At 40.8% G+C, this 16,554-nt stretch overlaps 1 protein-coding gene across 1 annotated transcript; it reads right to left on the bottom strand.

The window, feature by feature from the left end:
* Window positions 1-1,527: 1,527 nt before the first annotated feature.
* On the bottom strand, window positions 1,528-15,889 carry LOC124272428. The gene is made up of 5 exons (XM_046707596.1): window positions 15,442-15,889; window positions 5,516-5,682; window positions 4,653-4,735; window positions 3,331-3,517; window positions 1,528-2,274 (listed from the first exon to the last, which is right to left on the bottom strand). Exons 1-5 carry the CDS (start codon window positions 15,761-15,763, stop codon window positions 2,155-2,157), a joined length of 879 nt encoding a protein of 292 aa, XP_046563552.1. The 5' UTR covers window positions 15,764-15,889; the 3' UTR covers window positions 1,528-2,154.
* Window positions 15,890-16,554: the final 665 nt, after the last annotated feature.

The following is a 16,554-nucleotide window of genomic DNA, read 5'->3' as shown; positions in this document are numbered from 1 at the left end:
GAAAATGTCAATCAGTCAAACCTCTGTACATTTGGTCATGGACAGTATTTTGATTTGAGGTACACCTAAGAGGTGAACATAGGTAAGAAATGTTTGCACAAAAGTAGTAATGACTTTTAACATAATCAGAGTTACGTTTTCTAAATTACCCAAATATTCAATTGCCATTCAGGCCAATTTCTAAACAGTGACATCTCGCCGAACCCGGGAAGGAAAAGTACTATGGTTCAAATAATGACTAGGAATTAATATAATATGGCATCATTTGACTGTTCAAAATGCCGCCAGAACTGAAGAAAACTGCCTTTCAGAGACCCACTAAACAAATGTTAGAAAATACATTTATTGTCATAAACTTTCAAAATACATCTTTAAAACCTTAACTTAAACTTATGGTTTCATACTTTATCACCACGTTTAGATAACGTTGTTGAACACACAAACACGTTATAACATTTCCTTGGTAAACTACTGTCACGGCGTCAACTACCGTCCAGGGAGACTGGACGGAAAATGATCCAGAATAGTAAGCAAATACACATTCAACCAGATTGTTGATACAACCATTATTAATGCTAAGTACCCGCTCAAGCATGAATGAACTTGCACCTCAAGCACAACAAGAAGCCGCTAAAACAACACAGAGTTAGGTAATTAAACTCGCCTTAATAGACTAGCTCAGGGATCAGACCATTCATTGAGTGGTGACACCTAATGTGTGTGTGTGTGTGTGTGTGTGTGTGTGTGTGTGTGTGTGTGTGTGTGTGTGTGTGTGTGTGTGTGTGTGTGTGTGTGACCTAACTACTGCCACTTACAGGTTACAGGGAGAGTATCGGGCCAATAAACATTTAACACCCAAGTGATCAATAGGTCAAACAGACCAGAACAAGATATACCATCACAAAAAATAATAATGTCTTGAGCTCCCAAGTTCGGTCCTCAGGTCGTCCCACGATGCGGCGATTGACAACTGGTAGCAGGCCGACACGCACACAGCAGTCTAGAATTTCCCAACTGGGTTGGATAACTGGCCACGTCCAGATATAACGTAACCGCGCGGACGCATCCAAGCTTGCATCCAGCCTCTGTCCAGCAAAGAAGTGTGCTAATACTTGGGTACGACTATAACTAACTTGTAAGCGTATGTACAGTAAAGGTGAACACATGTATAAGAAGAGCCTGACCTCTACTACAATTAGATATAGGTGCATATTGAGACAATAATTTGTACAATTTTGAAGTTAGCAAAAAACCTGATAAAATAAGAGGTAAACATAAAGGTTGGAGTGGCATAAACGCTTATATCTCCCTTATAAAAACAGATACAGTGACGGGAGACACATATACAAAAAGCTAGTAAACTCCTCTACAAGAGGGTACATACATAGGTCGTAAAAGATGTTAATTACAATGCATAACGGGGCGGTGGCCCATGGGGTAGCCTAGTGGTTAAAGCGTTGGCTCGTCACGCCGAAGACCCGGGTTCGAATCCCCACATGGGTACAATGTGTGAAGCCCATTTCTGGTGTCCCCCGCCGTGATGTTGCTGGAATATTGCTAAAAGCGGCGTAAAACCAAACTCAGTCAGTACAATACATAACAAACAAAAAAGTAGCAACAGGGGACGCACGGCTCAACTTGATGAGCTGAATAAACAAATGCGCAGGCACTGACGGCCATGTTGCAAGACACACCTGCCAGTCGCGTGAGAACTACATTCAGACATAGTGATCATGAGCACCTTTAACCAATATTTACAGGGTATGCGCCACATTCACCATTCTCACCAATAGTTCAGTATAGTTCACATAACTATTTTCTAGTTATTTTGTTTCCCCCAAGGTCCCAAATCTCTGAACGCAAAAATATACAGGTAATAGCCATCTACATTTAGTCCATTTTCTGATTAAAGATTCACAATCAGTTCGAACTCGGAGTCAGCTGACTGTGATACCACTAAGGGCCGCAACTCTGAGCTGGATAGACAATTCCGGCTTCATCGACGGGTGGACCACTCCGTCCCCAACTAAATGGAAAAGGAACAAAATTGTAAGCCACCTTTTGTTTAATAAACAACTAATTGAACGACACATTTGACGAGTATTAACTCCCTAACACTGTGCATTGCTTATATCCGACCAGTGTTATGACATATTATGGGTACTTTATGTGTATTTTCCGAACAGACTGGTAGCCATCCGAGTGGAGCCTTTTGTAAATAACCAGGGGCAGCATTCTCTTGCCACTGTAGAACCTCTCGCCGTTCAGCACTCCCTGTTAAAACAAGCATAATGAGATAAACATCCTTCTGGTGAATGGAGTGAGTGTTTGTTGTTTAACGCCGCACTCAGCAATATTCCAACTATATGTCGGAGGTCTGAAAATAATCGAGTCTGGACCAGACACTCCAGTGATCAACAGCTTGAGCATCGATACGATGACATGTGTCAGCGAAGTTAGCGAGCCTGGCCACCCGATCTCGTTAGTCGTCTTTTACGACAAGCTTGGGTTGTTTGATTCACGGATCTTCACGGGTTTATTCACTCGAGAGATCCATCAACCGTAGAACATGAGCAGTACAGTTCATTAACAATATAACGTCCACAGCAAGGTAACAAGTCCCTGAACACAACTGATCTACCGTGAACTAAAATGAGCTTTGAGAAATGCAAAGAATATGGTTGATAATAGAAAACCCGTTTCATATTTCAATATTTCAACGTAAAGACGTATTTCACTTCTACCCCGGATCTTCACGGGTCAGGGAGTGAGTGAGGTGGGTTTAACTCAGCTTGAACTGTATGTCATAACGTGTCAGCTTGATATGGGGTGAAGGGCTGAGATCATACAGTAATCAAATGGACTCCACCATATGGACAGAAACACGGTCGTGATTAATACCCAGGATCAGACGTGTTTGGCAGAGGGACGCAACTCTGCACAGAAAACCGCGGCGCTTCAGACCCCCGCTCCAAACTGATCAATTACCTGTACAAGACATACATGCCAATCGCCATGGCAACTGTAATGATGTTTATAATCACCCTCATTCATTTGTTTTCCGAGAATACCTGTAAAATTTCTGATGAGGCGTTAAGTAATACTCACTCACTCACTCACTCACTCACTCACTCACTCACTCACTCACTCACTCACTCACTCACTCACTCACTCACTCACTCACTCACTCACTCACTCACTCACTCACTCACTCACTCACTCACTCACTCACTTACCCATATCAGAGTTATTACCATCCTGTTCCTTTCTCTCGTCAAAAAGAGAGTACGTACGTAAATGGACCATAATGTAAGCAAAGGTTTTATCTACCTCAAAAGTGTCGGCGTTGATGGTGACAACCAAAGTGAATTCCTCACCACTGCCCACTGAGAAAGGCCGATTGTCATCTTCAATAGACTCTCCATCTACATACACAGAGAAGCCTCCCCAGGTACGGCTCGTCCATAACAAGCTCGCCACCTTTGACCCACCATCATCTTTTAACATGAGGTAGATTCTGCAACGTAAACAACATCTGGAACTATAGGGTTTTCAAAGCCACGAGAATACTAGAGTTAAAGTCCTTAGTCAAAACACACAAGCATGTATTACAGAAAGAGTTTCATAATTACATTACTTGGTCAATGTCGAATGTCTTGCTAACCAATTTTGTCCCAGCCTGGTTCCCTGGGTCTGTTGCGCCTGCGCTAACGCTCCGACACTGATCAGTATCGGAGCGTTAACGCAGGCGCAACAGACCCAGGGAACCAGGCTGATTTTGTCCCAAACGTATCCGTACATAAGAATGATTACATTTGTACATATACATTCCCCAAAAAGAAACGCATATGTGTATTTTCACGAATTTAATCTGTCAACTATAAAGTGATAAAACACGTATAATTCTGGATGACAGTGTTTCGATCTACAGCAGTGAATCGCGTCACAGCGATCTACTTTCATTTTGCTAAAAAATGCCCAACACTGTTCAAAAGCAAAACAACGTTATATAGGCAACTCCCTGCTCACCATTCCATAGAACTGCACGTGTATATTGCGAACCACTTTTAAAACAGTATAATGGTTAAGTCATAACGATGAACCACTTATTAAAAATGTTTGAACATTTCATATAACAATATCACCAATGCGTTTCTTTTTTGTCAGAGTATATATCTCTAATTCAATATTGTACACATATTAGCCTCAAACAGAAAGTTTGCACATAGAAAACTAACACGTATATTTGAACAACATATGTATACAAAAACAGATTAAACACAGCTAAAAGGGAATTGAATTAAACACATATGCATGTGCTTCGTTTCGTTAATTCAGTGCTTGCGTCATGTCTTTCCGCCATAGGACCTACCCTGACGCAACGTCATAGAGAAAACCGTCGACCATCAACCTCCATTGTGGTGAGGATTATTGTTTTACAGACGAGTCCAGCGCCCCGTTCTTCAAAGCGATCGTAGCGCTACGACTGTCGTAAGCCTATGTTAAAGTATGGGAGTTACGACCATCTTACCGCTACGATCGCTTTCAGGAGCGGGGCCCAGATTTAGCATTTCCCGACGCCGTCTCTACTGACATCTTGTAGAGCGTTATGCTCAAGCTTGCGTCATGGGGAGGAACCCCTTTGTACTTACGGTATGTCTTCATGTCGCGATCCGATGACTTCAATGATTACCCCAGTAACCAATGGCGATGGTATCTTGAAAACTGTTTCTGTCTGAAAAAAGGTGAGAGCTTTTAATGCTTAGTTTATTGTCAACTGATGAAACACATCGACTAACGGGATCAGGTGGTCAGGCTCGATGAATTTGTTGACACATGTCATCGTATCCCATGAATTTGGACCAGACAAGCTAGTGATTGACATAATGAGCAATGACCCATGCTGTTGGGGAAAATGGCATATACATGCAGTCAACAATTTCACAAAGCTTTTATTCCTCATTCCTAATGTTGACTGTGTGCCAGTGATAAGTTAATGGGGACATATTCCATCTACCCGTGAAGATGGCACATGCCATCGTATCCCAAATGCGTAGGACCGCCTTCGTGGTGTAGTGGTTGGAGCGTCCGCCCGGAGAGCGGAAGGTCGCGGGTTCGATCCCCGGCCGCGTCATACCAAACAACGCTGAAATATGGTACTTGTTGGTCCCTCGGAGTCAGTATAATGTGTCTGGGTGGGGTATTCATGCTTAACTGTGGCATGGTACCTCTGTGAACTAGCACTATAAAACTAGCTTAAGTCTGGGCTAGTACAAACAGCCACAGATACACACGGCATGCACGTCGTCATATGAGCGAAATATTCTCAAGTACGACGTTAAACACCATTTCACCTCACTTCACCCAAACGCGTAGATCGATGCTCACGATGTTTATCACTGGATTGCCTGATCCAGATTCAATTATTTACAGACCGCCGCCAAATAGCTGTAATATTGCCTCATGGATCAGTGACAACCTATTCTGACCCGAATCTTCACGGGTTGGAACTTACCGGTTCCACCCACAGATTCTGCCCACACTTTCTCGTCGGGATCCAGCTGCCGCCGGAGTAACATACGCTGTTGATGAAGTCAGGGTCCGTTACAGGTATCGTCGTGCTAGAGCATCCGGTCGCTGTCGTATTATCTGTGTTGGGTACCTTGTAGAACTCACAGTCAGCTGGCAAACGATATTGAATACATTTGATTTAGTCAAACCTCGTAAATATGGAAGATCGGCCATCTAGAAGTTGGTGAGTCAGCAATAAAGCATACAAATTTATACAACTTTATTTATACTCAAACAAGCTATAACGGTGTAAGAATCTACACCAAAACGTCGATCTATGGAATAAAGACGATGCTGCCATCTATAAAGTTGTATCCATCATTACTTGTCTCTCCTTTTTTAATTATTCACAAATAAAAAATGACAGTTGGCTAAGAATATTATTCAACCTTATATTGTATTGGAACATTACATAAAACTTTATAACTTTAACTCTTATCGTATAATTACACATAGCGTTTCTTTATTTGCGTGCAATCTTAACATCTGAATAATAATAATAATGCTAACAGTTCACTTGATGCAAAGACAAGGACCCGGATGTTGAATATTCCACACCCTGGGAGATAACGGCAAGTAGAAGACATGCGAGAATTATATCTATATATTTTCCCATCATATTATACATTTCAATGTGTGTTTAGAACAGTTCTATTAAAGATTATTTCATACCCTGGTCTAAACAGCGTTTCTAAATAACAGAAAGGCATGCAACCATCATAATTTATATTTGCACCATGCGAGAGATTGCTACTATCATTGTATTTTTAGCTACAGATCCATACACTCCGTGTAATAAACGTTTCAAGGAAAATTCGACAGTATTTTATGCTTCCACGTTCACACTTCATGTGAGGTGTTTTATCCGATGAAGATGGAACAAATACCCCCACCCCCCAAACGTCCGAACAGTATAAACAATAATAAGATCAAGTTTTGTTGCTTCGTTACTGTCAGTAAAGATTTAAAATTGAAATTCAAAACATTCTTGATTCATAATCCTAACATATGTATGTAGTAATTTTCACATTCAAATTCTAATACAATAACACTTTTTAAGTACTGTACAATATATCTCTTATTCAATCTCCGCAATAAATGTGTTTCTGATGAAACACGTCAAATTATTTACTTGTTATTACGGGCACTTCCTCGGGTCTCAACAAAAAGATCTCTCAATAGTATTACTCAATTATTAATAGTATTTGTATATGTCAGTATCAGTGTATTAGTAAATTCATTTGCAATAGAAATAAATATATCTTGGTGAATACATCTCCATTAAAACTTGGGCAAGGCATTCGATGACATGACAGTTTCTACAGACCATGAGTACAGTGTTATTTGATATTTCAACAGTATAAGATTCTCTAATAAACAACCAACTTTGATAAAAAACCCATTTACATTAATATTTTAACATATTTGTTGAAGTTGTGCATGGTTACGTTTTTAACATACGCCCAAAGTATTTTGACAAACGTCTAACATCCATTTTTATACTTCAACCATATATAGAATAAGAACTTGATGTTTACAAACGTTAATGTTTCTCAATATCTAGGGCTTTGCTATGTTATTTTTGTGGATGTTTTACCAAAGTAGATATATAAAGCGTGGGTGTTCAGATAGACAATGTTTCGAAGTATGACGTGACTTTGTGACTTTTTCATTGTTCGTATACATTTGATTGTTTGCTTATTTCCATCAATACTGATAAATAGAACTGAACGCTTCGAACAGTGAAACAACAAATGTGATAGATGTCTGTTTATTCAACTGTATTTATTTAGTCGATTGGCTGGTTTGTTGTTGAACGCCGCACTAAGCAATATTCCAGCGGCGGTCTGTAAATAATCGCAATAGTTTTCATTAAAGCAAGATAAGTATGTAGTTAAATTCGTCATTAAGGGCGGTTGTATTTCAAATAATGAGCACCGACAGCCTTCACGAGGTATACCTACCCATCTACTCGCCTCCATGGTATGGTTGCACATGCGGAAGAAAAGTAAAGGATCGGAAATATTTCGAAGCAGTAGTCAGAAATTTTCAAATGACGGATAGTCCATAAAACACTTGAAGTCATTCCCTTCTTAAGACCAGTTATCAACACTCCTCCTTCACCTGATAAACTGAAGATATTGGCACCGACTATGGTATAAGTGTCCTTTGTTTTCAAAATATCCTTCCAGTTTTATTCTGAATGTAGCCTCAATGAGGCCTTGTGTGAAGTGAGTGCATGTTCTACAGCCGACTGTATTTGTACAATTCTTATGGGAAACAGATTCAGAGCAATCCTATCCTGCAGGGTGGGCTACAAATTTAAAATCAATAGTCTAACTCTTCTAAAATGGATGAAGGCATGTATATGTATTTTACTTTTAAGATGTTCTCTTTGGTTTAGTTGAAAAATACTCGTTGGTCAGTTATTCAAATGTGTCCCAAAATATCGTGAACACTTTCCTGCAGTTCATTACTTTAAGATCATTATGGATGTCGCAAGAGAATACAAAGAAAGTATGACCCATGGCCAGTTGAATGCCATGTTATTATTTTGGTTTGGTACCTTTCCTAATGACTGTGAGTACAGATACTCCGTAGACCAAGTGTCTTGTATTGTTAGGACGTTTGGGAGGTCCTTGTCTTAGAGACTGACATTTTTAGTCATTAAGATTAGTTTGCTATTCATGCTTTCCCGGTCTATTTAATTGCTCAAGACATTTGTATTAGGGATAGGGTTCACACCCATAACCCCTACATGCCACTACCCCTACACTCCAGTACCCCTACAGCTAGTTAAAACAACACCTAGCATTTACCTGTCTGATATAATAGACTAATCCTAAAGAGGGATTAGTGCATGGAGCATAGATGAGATCAAGGGATGCATAAATGTGATTAGTCTTTTGTGGCAAGGAAATTAGTGGTCTCATGATGAAAACAAACCTCAACCCTGAGTAGAAGAAACATACAATTGGAAAAGTGTTGTGATTGCTAAATGTTGTTAAGAAAAGTTGTTATAGTGCACTTTAATGTTACATATATTACAATGTTGAGAAGTTGAGAGAAATAAAACGTGGAGATGATACAGGAAATTGAGATTGTTCCATACAGTATATAAGTGCTGACATGAAACAAACATGGCATCAACATGGCTGGTCTTCGCAATGTTGAGTTTGTTATGTCACGGAGAGGTAGCCGTCAAGTTCTGTTGGGTGGATATCTTCACACTAAGAATGTTGAGCGACAGACCTGTGTGCTCAAGGATGAAGTTCAGCAGAGACTCAACAGACCGCTTGATCCTGCCTGCATCCAGACCGATTTTGAGCTAGCAGCAATCCACGCCATAGAAACAGAATTTCCCACTGCTGACGTGAAGGGCTGTTTCTTCCATTTCTGTCAAGCCATCTGGAGGAAGGTTCAGGATCTTGGACTAGCTGTTGCCTACAAGGAAAACCCCGAAGTCACCAAGTGGATCAGGAGAGCAGCTGGACTACCTCTACTTCCTCAAGCCGCGGTCCAAGACACTTGGATTGAAGCCATGGATGACACTCCTGACGTCCCAAGAGCTGGCGACTTCAACGACTACATCGTGACAACATGGGTCGACGACGACGACACTGCCAGATTTTTTTCTTCACCTGTGGAACCACAACTTGACAGCTGGGCCGAGGACAAACAACAACCTGGAAGGATTCCACAACCGTCTGAATCGAGAAATTCCACACAGGCACCCGAACATCTACAGATTTGTAGAAGTCATCAGGAGAGTCGAACACGCCGAGAGAGTGAGGATTGCTCAGATTGACTTTGGTGCTGCGCCAACAAACAGAAAACGAGTGTACAGAGAGATCGACAACCGTCTGTGCAGACTCAAGGAACAGCTTCAGCGTGGACAGAAATCCCTCTTCAGTTTCTTGACGCCGTCGGCTACCTGCTCAAGCTTGATAGACTGTAACACTGACACTTGAACACTTGTGATAATGTAATAATGTGGTCTTTCTCTCATCCTGATATGTTGATATGAAACACTTGTGATAATGTGATCTTTGTTCATCCTTATATGATGATATGAAAACACTGAATGTAAATAGACTGAAAACTTGACAATTATTGATCTCAATGTGTGATGTATTAAGGTCACACTTTTGATAATGTAATAATTTGGTTTTTCTCTTATCCTGATGTGATATGAGATGAGATGATTAAAACACTGAATGTAAATAGACTGAAAAACTTGACAATTGATCTCAATGATGTGGTACTTTGTGATAACACATGTATTAAAGTCACTTTTAAAATCTGTCTTGTGTCATGTTGTGCATCTTAAGTGGACCAGTCCACTGTATGGAATAGGTAACAGGCAGGAGATTAGTTATGCAACAGACCATAAACTATGTTGTTATAAGCTGTAGGGGTAGTGGCATGTAGGGGTAATGGGAGGTTACCAGGGATAGAGGCCCTCAGTGTTTATTACCCGCTATTTCACCCAGCCGAGCTCGAGGTTATACCCTCATTAGAGTGTTGGATCAATTGACTGTTTATTGGTCGCAGCAGACTTAATTGGTTGTCTATGAATCATATCAGTGTCTTGTCATGTGTTGTCATGGCGTCTCTTTGTTTATTGCTGTTACACGTTTGCTTAGCATATATATATACATGTATTTCTTTTGTTGCCTTTGATACAATAAGTGGGTAGTTATCAAGCAATCAACATTTACCTCGTGCACGTTTCAATGATACTTTGTCTTGTGTATTGACTGGACGAACGCTCCATGACAGGACACAGTTGGCTGCAACTCATTTATTCCTCAGAGAAACCACTTTAATAACGTTGTGATACATATTCTGAACCGGGGCGAGATACCTCCCTCTCTATATTTTAAAGATTATGCCACAGGCCAACTCTCCATAATTTATAGAAAGCTTCAGCAAAATGTATTAAAAAAAATGCATACAATTTCTATTATAAGACTTACAGTATGCATTTAAAAATGTCAACACAAGTAAAATCCCTGATTTCTAGACCCTGATTGCGCGTTATTTAGAATGTTATCAACATCAACAAATTTAGAAAGTCTGTTATTTAGTATTTGGGAGGAAAGTTTGCCAAGGCAGCTCAGTGTAACACTATTGGTCTGTATGAAGTAGGCACTTGCTTGTATAGATTGGCTTCACAATCTTGTAAGCCATGTATGGTAACAAGCCAGATGATAGTATGGAATTAAATAGAGAATCTCACCCACGTGTCTTCTGATATCAAATATATCAACACGAGTTGATTAAAGTTATATATCCTAGGCTAAAATGTAGATATCGCTTGCAGATATCGCTTTATATCACACAAGCGATATCTACTGTGGGAGCCAGTTTGGGATGATAAAGTAATTTGTAAGAAATGGGACAAGGTTGCCTGAAGCATCTTTCAAGTAATCATTCCCTATCAAGCCCTGCCCAGTACTTGTTATTTGTTATTTCTCGACTAGTGCATGTCTTATATCGATGGCCATGTCATTGATCATCAACCCACATCAATTTGAGTTTCACGTGCTGCATGTGCTCGCTTCTCTCAGTTTTCATTTTATGACAATTTTGTGCATATTTGGACAAAGCATGGTGAATACATTTACATCATTTGTCTCCAAATGAGAACGATGAATTAAAACATAACTCAACATCTGGCATAGTCTATTAAATGGCGCAACGGTAGGGGGAATAGTAAAACCTCTCACTTATACTTAATTCTCAAACGGTTTTGGCTGTAGGTTTTGCGTAACGAAACCAAATATATAGTTCACTCAGTAAGCGTTCTGTCTAATCACGATGATGATCATTGGATTGTCTGGTCAGGACTCGATTATTCACAGACCGCCGCCAGCTGGAATATTGCTGAGTTCGGCGTTGAACAACAACCAAGCAAATCTTATCAAGATGTTGTGCTGCTGACGTTTGTAGAAAGATAATAATAATAAGTATATTTCTAAAGCGCCAAAATTCCACGCCGGGAGCATGCTCATAGCGCATACAGAGAGTTCTAGTTGCAGTGATATGATACTGAGAAAAGGTGAGTCTTGAGGTGAGATCTAAATAGAGTCAGAGTTTGACATGTTCGCAGATGGTCGGGCAATTCGTTCCATTTCTTGGCCGCTGCCACCTGAAAAGAACGGAAACCATATGATTTCAGATGCCAAATTTAGGGGTTTGGTGACAAACCGTGCTGCAGTATTCTGAATTTTCTGGAGTCGAATAATGAGTTCCTGTAAGATATGGAGCAGAAGGCTGTTGCAGTAGTCAATACGGGAAAGTATCAGAGATCGAACAAGTGCTGCAGTAGAATCCTCAGTCAGAAGATGGCGGATACTGCCAATGGTTCGGATGTGGTAGTAACAAGATTTACATAACTCCGAGACTTGCTTCTCCATCGACAGATCACATTCAAAGTAGACACCAAGATCTTTGACTGTTGATGAGGGGGGAATGGGTGTGTCACCAATGTGAAAAGAAGCAGTATTGATCTTCGACAGGCGGGAGGCTGGGCCAACTAACATCACCTCTGTCTTGTCCTCATTTAGCTTGAGGAGATTGGTGTTCATTCAAGCCTTGACAGATGCACAGCAATTCTCCATTTTCGTCAGTGGAGAGTTGGTGTTCAACTTGAAGCTATCGGTCATCTGAGTGTCATCTGCATATAGATGTGTGGCTCATAGTTACCTCCTCCAAGTGCTTGGTGTACATGGTAAACAACAGAGGTCCCAAAACAGAACCTTGAGGGGCACAGTAGTCCACGGAGACTAGATGAGTGTGAGTTCTTCATCACAACCGTTTGTTGCCGCCCTGATACATATGAAAGAAACCATGACAAAACCTTGACACTGATTCCGTAATCAATCTTCAGCCTTGCATCAACATACCATGGTCAACCGTATCGAAAGCTCACGAGAGGTCCAGGAGAACTAACACAACAACTTGTCCAGCACCCACAGCCTGTTGGAGGTCATTTAGTACTCTGAGGAGAGCAGTCTCAGTGCTAAGGGCCTTCCTATATGCGGACTGGAACTTGGCCATGAGATTGTGTTCTTCTAAGTGATGCAAAAGTTGCTTGTTCACTGCCTTTTCGAGTATCTTTGACATAAAAGGCAGATTAGAAACAGGTCGATAGTGTTTCATTATGTTTTTGTCCAAGTTGGATTTTTTAATAAGTGGTTTGACAGATGCTTTCTTAAAAGACTGTGGTACTGATCCGCTTGCCAGACTGGTGTTGATAATCCTGGTTATGGTAGGAAGAATGATGTCCACTACAAGGAGCAGCAGATCAGTGGGTATTGGGTCCAGTTCACAGGTGGTGGGCTTAGAGTCCTTGATCAAATGTACGACCTGTTCATCTGTCAAAGGTTGAAATTCACTGAACTCAGGACAGGACTTGCTCGTTGGTTGATTGAGTGTCAGTAGTCGGTGTAACGCTTCTCATGATAGATGCTACCTTGTCTGTGAAAAAAGTGTTGAACTCATTAGCAAAGGCGGCATCCCTTTCAGCATCAGGAAGTGTATAGGCTTTCTCTCGTCCCAGAAGTTTGAACATGTGAGACCATAGAGACTTGGGGTTGTTTAGATTAAACAAGATAGTTTCATTGTGAAACGTTTTCTTAGCAGAACGAATAATTTTCCTGACATTGTTGCGCTCCTGCTTGTAGAGTTCTCTGTGAACGTGAAGCCTTGATTTGCGCCATCTTCGTTCAGCAATTCGTCGAGATTGTTTAGCAGTTCGAATTTCGTCACAATACCAAGGATTGCTTGGCCTACAACGCACTGTCTTGGCAACAGCAGGTGCATGTTTCTCCAGGAGATCAGACAGTGTAGAGTTGTAGAGGTCAGTTAACATCTGTAGATCAGCGGGAGGGTTTGTCAGTAGCTCACTTTCCAGGAGATCCTTTTTGAAAGTGTCCAGACAAATGCCTTTGATATTTCGACACAATACAGTTTTATGTTGTGGTTGAGGTTGAGTCAAGCAGAGTGAGAAGGTAATCCAACAATAATCAGACATCATGCGATCTTCAACACTGACATTCTCAATCATAGTGTCAGAGTCTCTAGTAACTATCCAGTCAATGATATGACCACTTTTGTGAGTGGACTGAAGTACATGTTGTGTCAAGCCATTGGCCCTCAGAACAGATATGCACTTCTTGAGACCAGGCTTCACTGATTGATCAAAGTGGATATTAAAGTCACCTGAGAGGACAAATGAACCCTTATGGCTGTGTACTGTCTCAATGAGATGTGAAAAGTCAGTATGGAACTGTGAAATACTTAGCTTAATAGCTCTTGAAGGTGGGGGCCTGTATATGCACACCATCCTTGTCGATCTAGTGTCTGTGGTTATGACCATCTGAATCACTTCAAAAGAACTTAAAACAGCAGAGACAGAGCAACTCCTCCTCCTACGCCAGTTGTTCGTGGAACATGTTTGGAGCTGTAACCATCCGGAACTAACGCCGCTAGGGTGGGCTCATCACCAGTTGATTTCAGCCAAGTTTCAGTTAAACACAAAAGGTCCAAATTATCATCCAGAACGGAATCATAAATGTCCACTGCCTTATTCCTAACAGACTGGACATTCCATAATGCAGGTTTTAGGTAGTTGGTTTTAGGTTTGGGATGAACAATTTTGATGTTTTCAAAATTAATGTCCTTTGTAGGGTTGTGCCCCTGTTGGCCCTGACATGTTGAACATACTCCAGTGATAACCTTGATTGGTCTTTGTTTCCTCCTTCCTGCTCGCTTGCCCCGTTTGGTAGACTTTGTTGTACATATACCTGCTTGACGAATCTTACGCAACAACTGTGGTGGTATCTTGGCAGAGACAATAGGCCTGGCCAAGTAGAGCAGCTTCTCCCTTGAATAGGTAATTGTCATAGTTGATTGGACACACTCAGTCAATGTCCGAGGAGTGAGGACAAGCTCACTTTTTACATGCAGAAATATATAGATCACCAAGTATACACAGTTTATGAATGAAAAGAATTGCATTTTCAAATGAACGTTCAAGCATCAAAATTTCACATAACGATGATGACACACTGATGAAATTCCACGACAAATTGTGGCTATTTATCACTGAAATTTAGATGAAAACAGACAAGTTTTGTCAGAGCCCTGTTACATGCAGCCTGTCAGGCGCAGACCCAAGCTCCCAAAGATAATTTCTTTGGGAAATATCACGTCCACACTTTGCCGGAAATTCCCGTATTTGAGCCTCGGGCGTAATAATGAAAACTTTCCCTTGTAGTAATCTAATTATTAAACCATAATTTCCATGTTTTAGATTCGAGAATTGCATATATTGAATGCTACGGTTCTCTCGACATAATCATAGATTATTCAATCATAGATCAACCGTGATGTCACAAAACAAATGAGTTAATGTCATGACGTCATTTTGGCTCCCAACAAAGACAAAACCTGTCCCTATTTCAAGACCACCTCGTGGAAGACGTGGACCACTACAGTTAACTTGAACTTGAATGACAGATTCGGTTCTGTTCTTGTGAAATATGTCCGAATACAATTTTCCAGCTTGATAGAAACTGCGTGTGAGTCATATGCATCAAAGTGGTTCCGTGTCAATTATCTTTCCTGTTTCTGGAGTGCAGCGAGTCCTGTACACTGGGAATCCCCTGACTGCACAATAAATACTGACCAAGGGACATCGCTCTCAACAATAAATTTAAAGATCTTACTTCAGGACCTATTTAGCACCAAAATCCCGATTTTAGGCCAATGGGCTAAATTTAGCATTGGCTTAAATACAGAATTTTTTTATCATTTTAGTATGATTCAATGGCAAAGTGACCTGTTTCATCTCATGCTTACCTGCCCAGTACTGAGCACCTGGATCCGGAGTGGCACTGGAAAGGTCCTTGTCGTTGTTGTCAAACAGCCTACACTGGCCATTGTTTCTGTTCAGCACAACCACATTGCAGTTAGAGTGATAGAAACACTTCGTGAAGCATTCAGTCCACTTGAACTCCACCTCAGGGTAAAGGATCCCCAAAGATCCATTGTCGAGACGGTAGTTATCAAACTCTGGTCTGTGATGGTAAAATGATCCACATGCATCTGGTGATGGTATTTTTCCCTTGATAAGGTAAACACCGAGGGTTAGTGTCATATATAACAACGAAACAACCTCCATTTGGGATTCTTTTAAAAACTGACAAAAACTGTTTTACTCAGTTTGGAGACGCCTTCTAGTCTCATATGACGTCTTCATCGACTGGGGATGGGAATCGTAGAGCTGCTTCATGGCTTTTGTCGTCTTAGCAGGTGATGTAATTGATCGGAGACACATGGTTGCCTCCACTGGATTGCATGAACAAGCCACTCTATTTATATCTATATTTATAGCTCCTAGCACCTACGCAATGGGACGGGGTGTAGGCAGGTTCTATCACGTATTGTTAAATAAGATTCAGCTTTGCGTACCTATTGACGAACTCACTGGCTTACTTATGAATAATTGTTAAGGTTTTATCGCTGGAATATTATTGAGTGCTGCGTAAAACAACAAACAAACAAACAAAACTGAACTATACTGAGTCAAAAAAGAAACTTCACAAAATGTAATTTGAAAAATAATGAATAATTTTTCTCTGATGATACGTCTATGTATCCGAAATGGGATCCCTATCTTTCGACTCTAGAAAAACGTTAGCAAAATCCACTCAAACCCATCCATTCCTCGTGCAAATGACATTAGTGCCAAATCAGGTTTTGCACGTGCAGTCGATCACGTGATCTTCGCATCGAAGTTTTCTTCATATGCACGTGTTTGCATTGGCCTCAAGAATTGAAAAAACACTTTTAAACACAGTTCTAACGGTACTTGAAATACTTGTCAAATGTGCAACGTGAAGGTGCCGTTGGCATGTCTACAACAAACTGGCACCACTTCTGATCGCCCAAGGTCGGGTCGTCCACGTGTGA

This window comes from Haliotis rubra, unplaced genomic scaffold (genome assembly GCF_003918875.1).
Source record: "Haliotis rubra isolate DU_JTF1 unplaced genomic scaffold, ASM391887v1 Scf17, whole genome shotgun sequence".
NCBI classification, from domain to species: domain Eukaryota; kingdom Metazoa; phylum Mollusca; class Gastropoda; order Lepetellida; family Haliotidae; genus Haliotis; species Haliotis rubra.
This window is presented reverse-complemented; position numbering and strand designations above follow the sequence as displayed.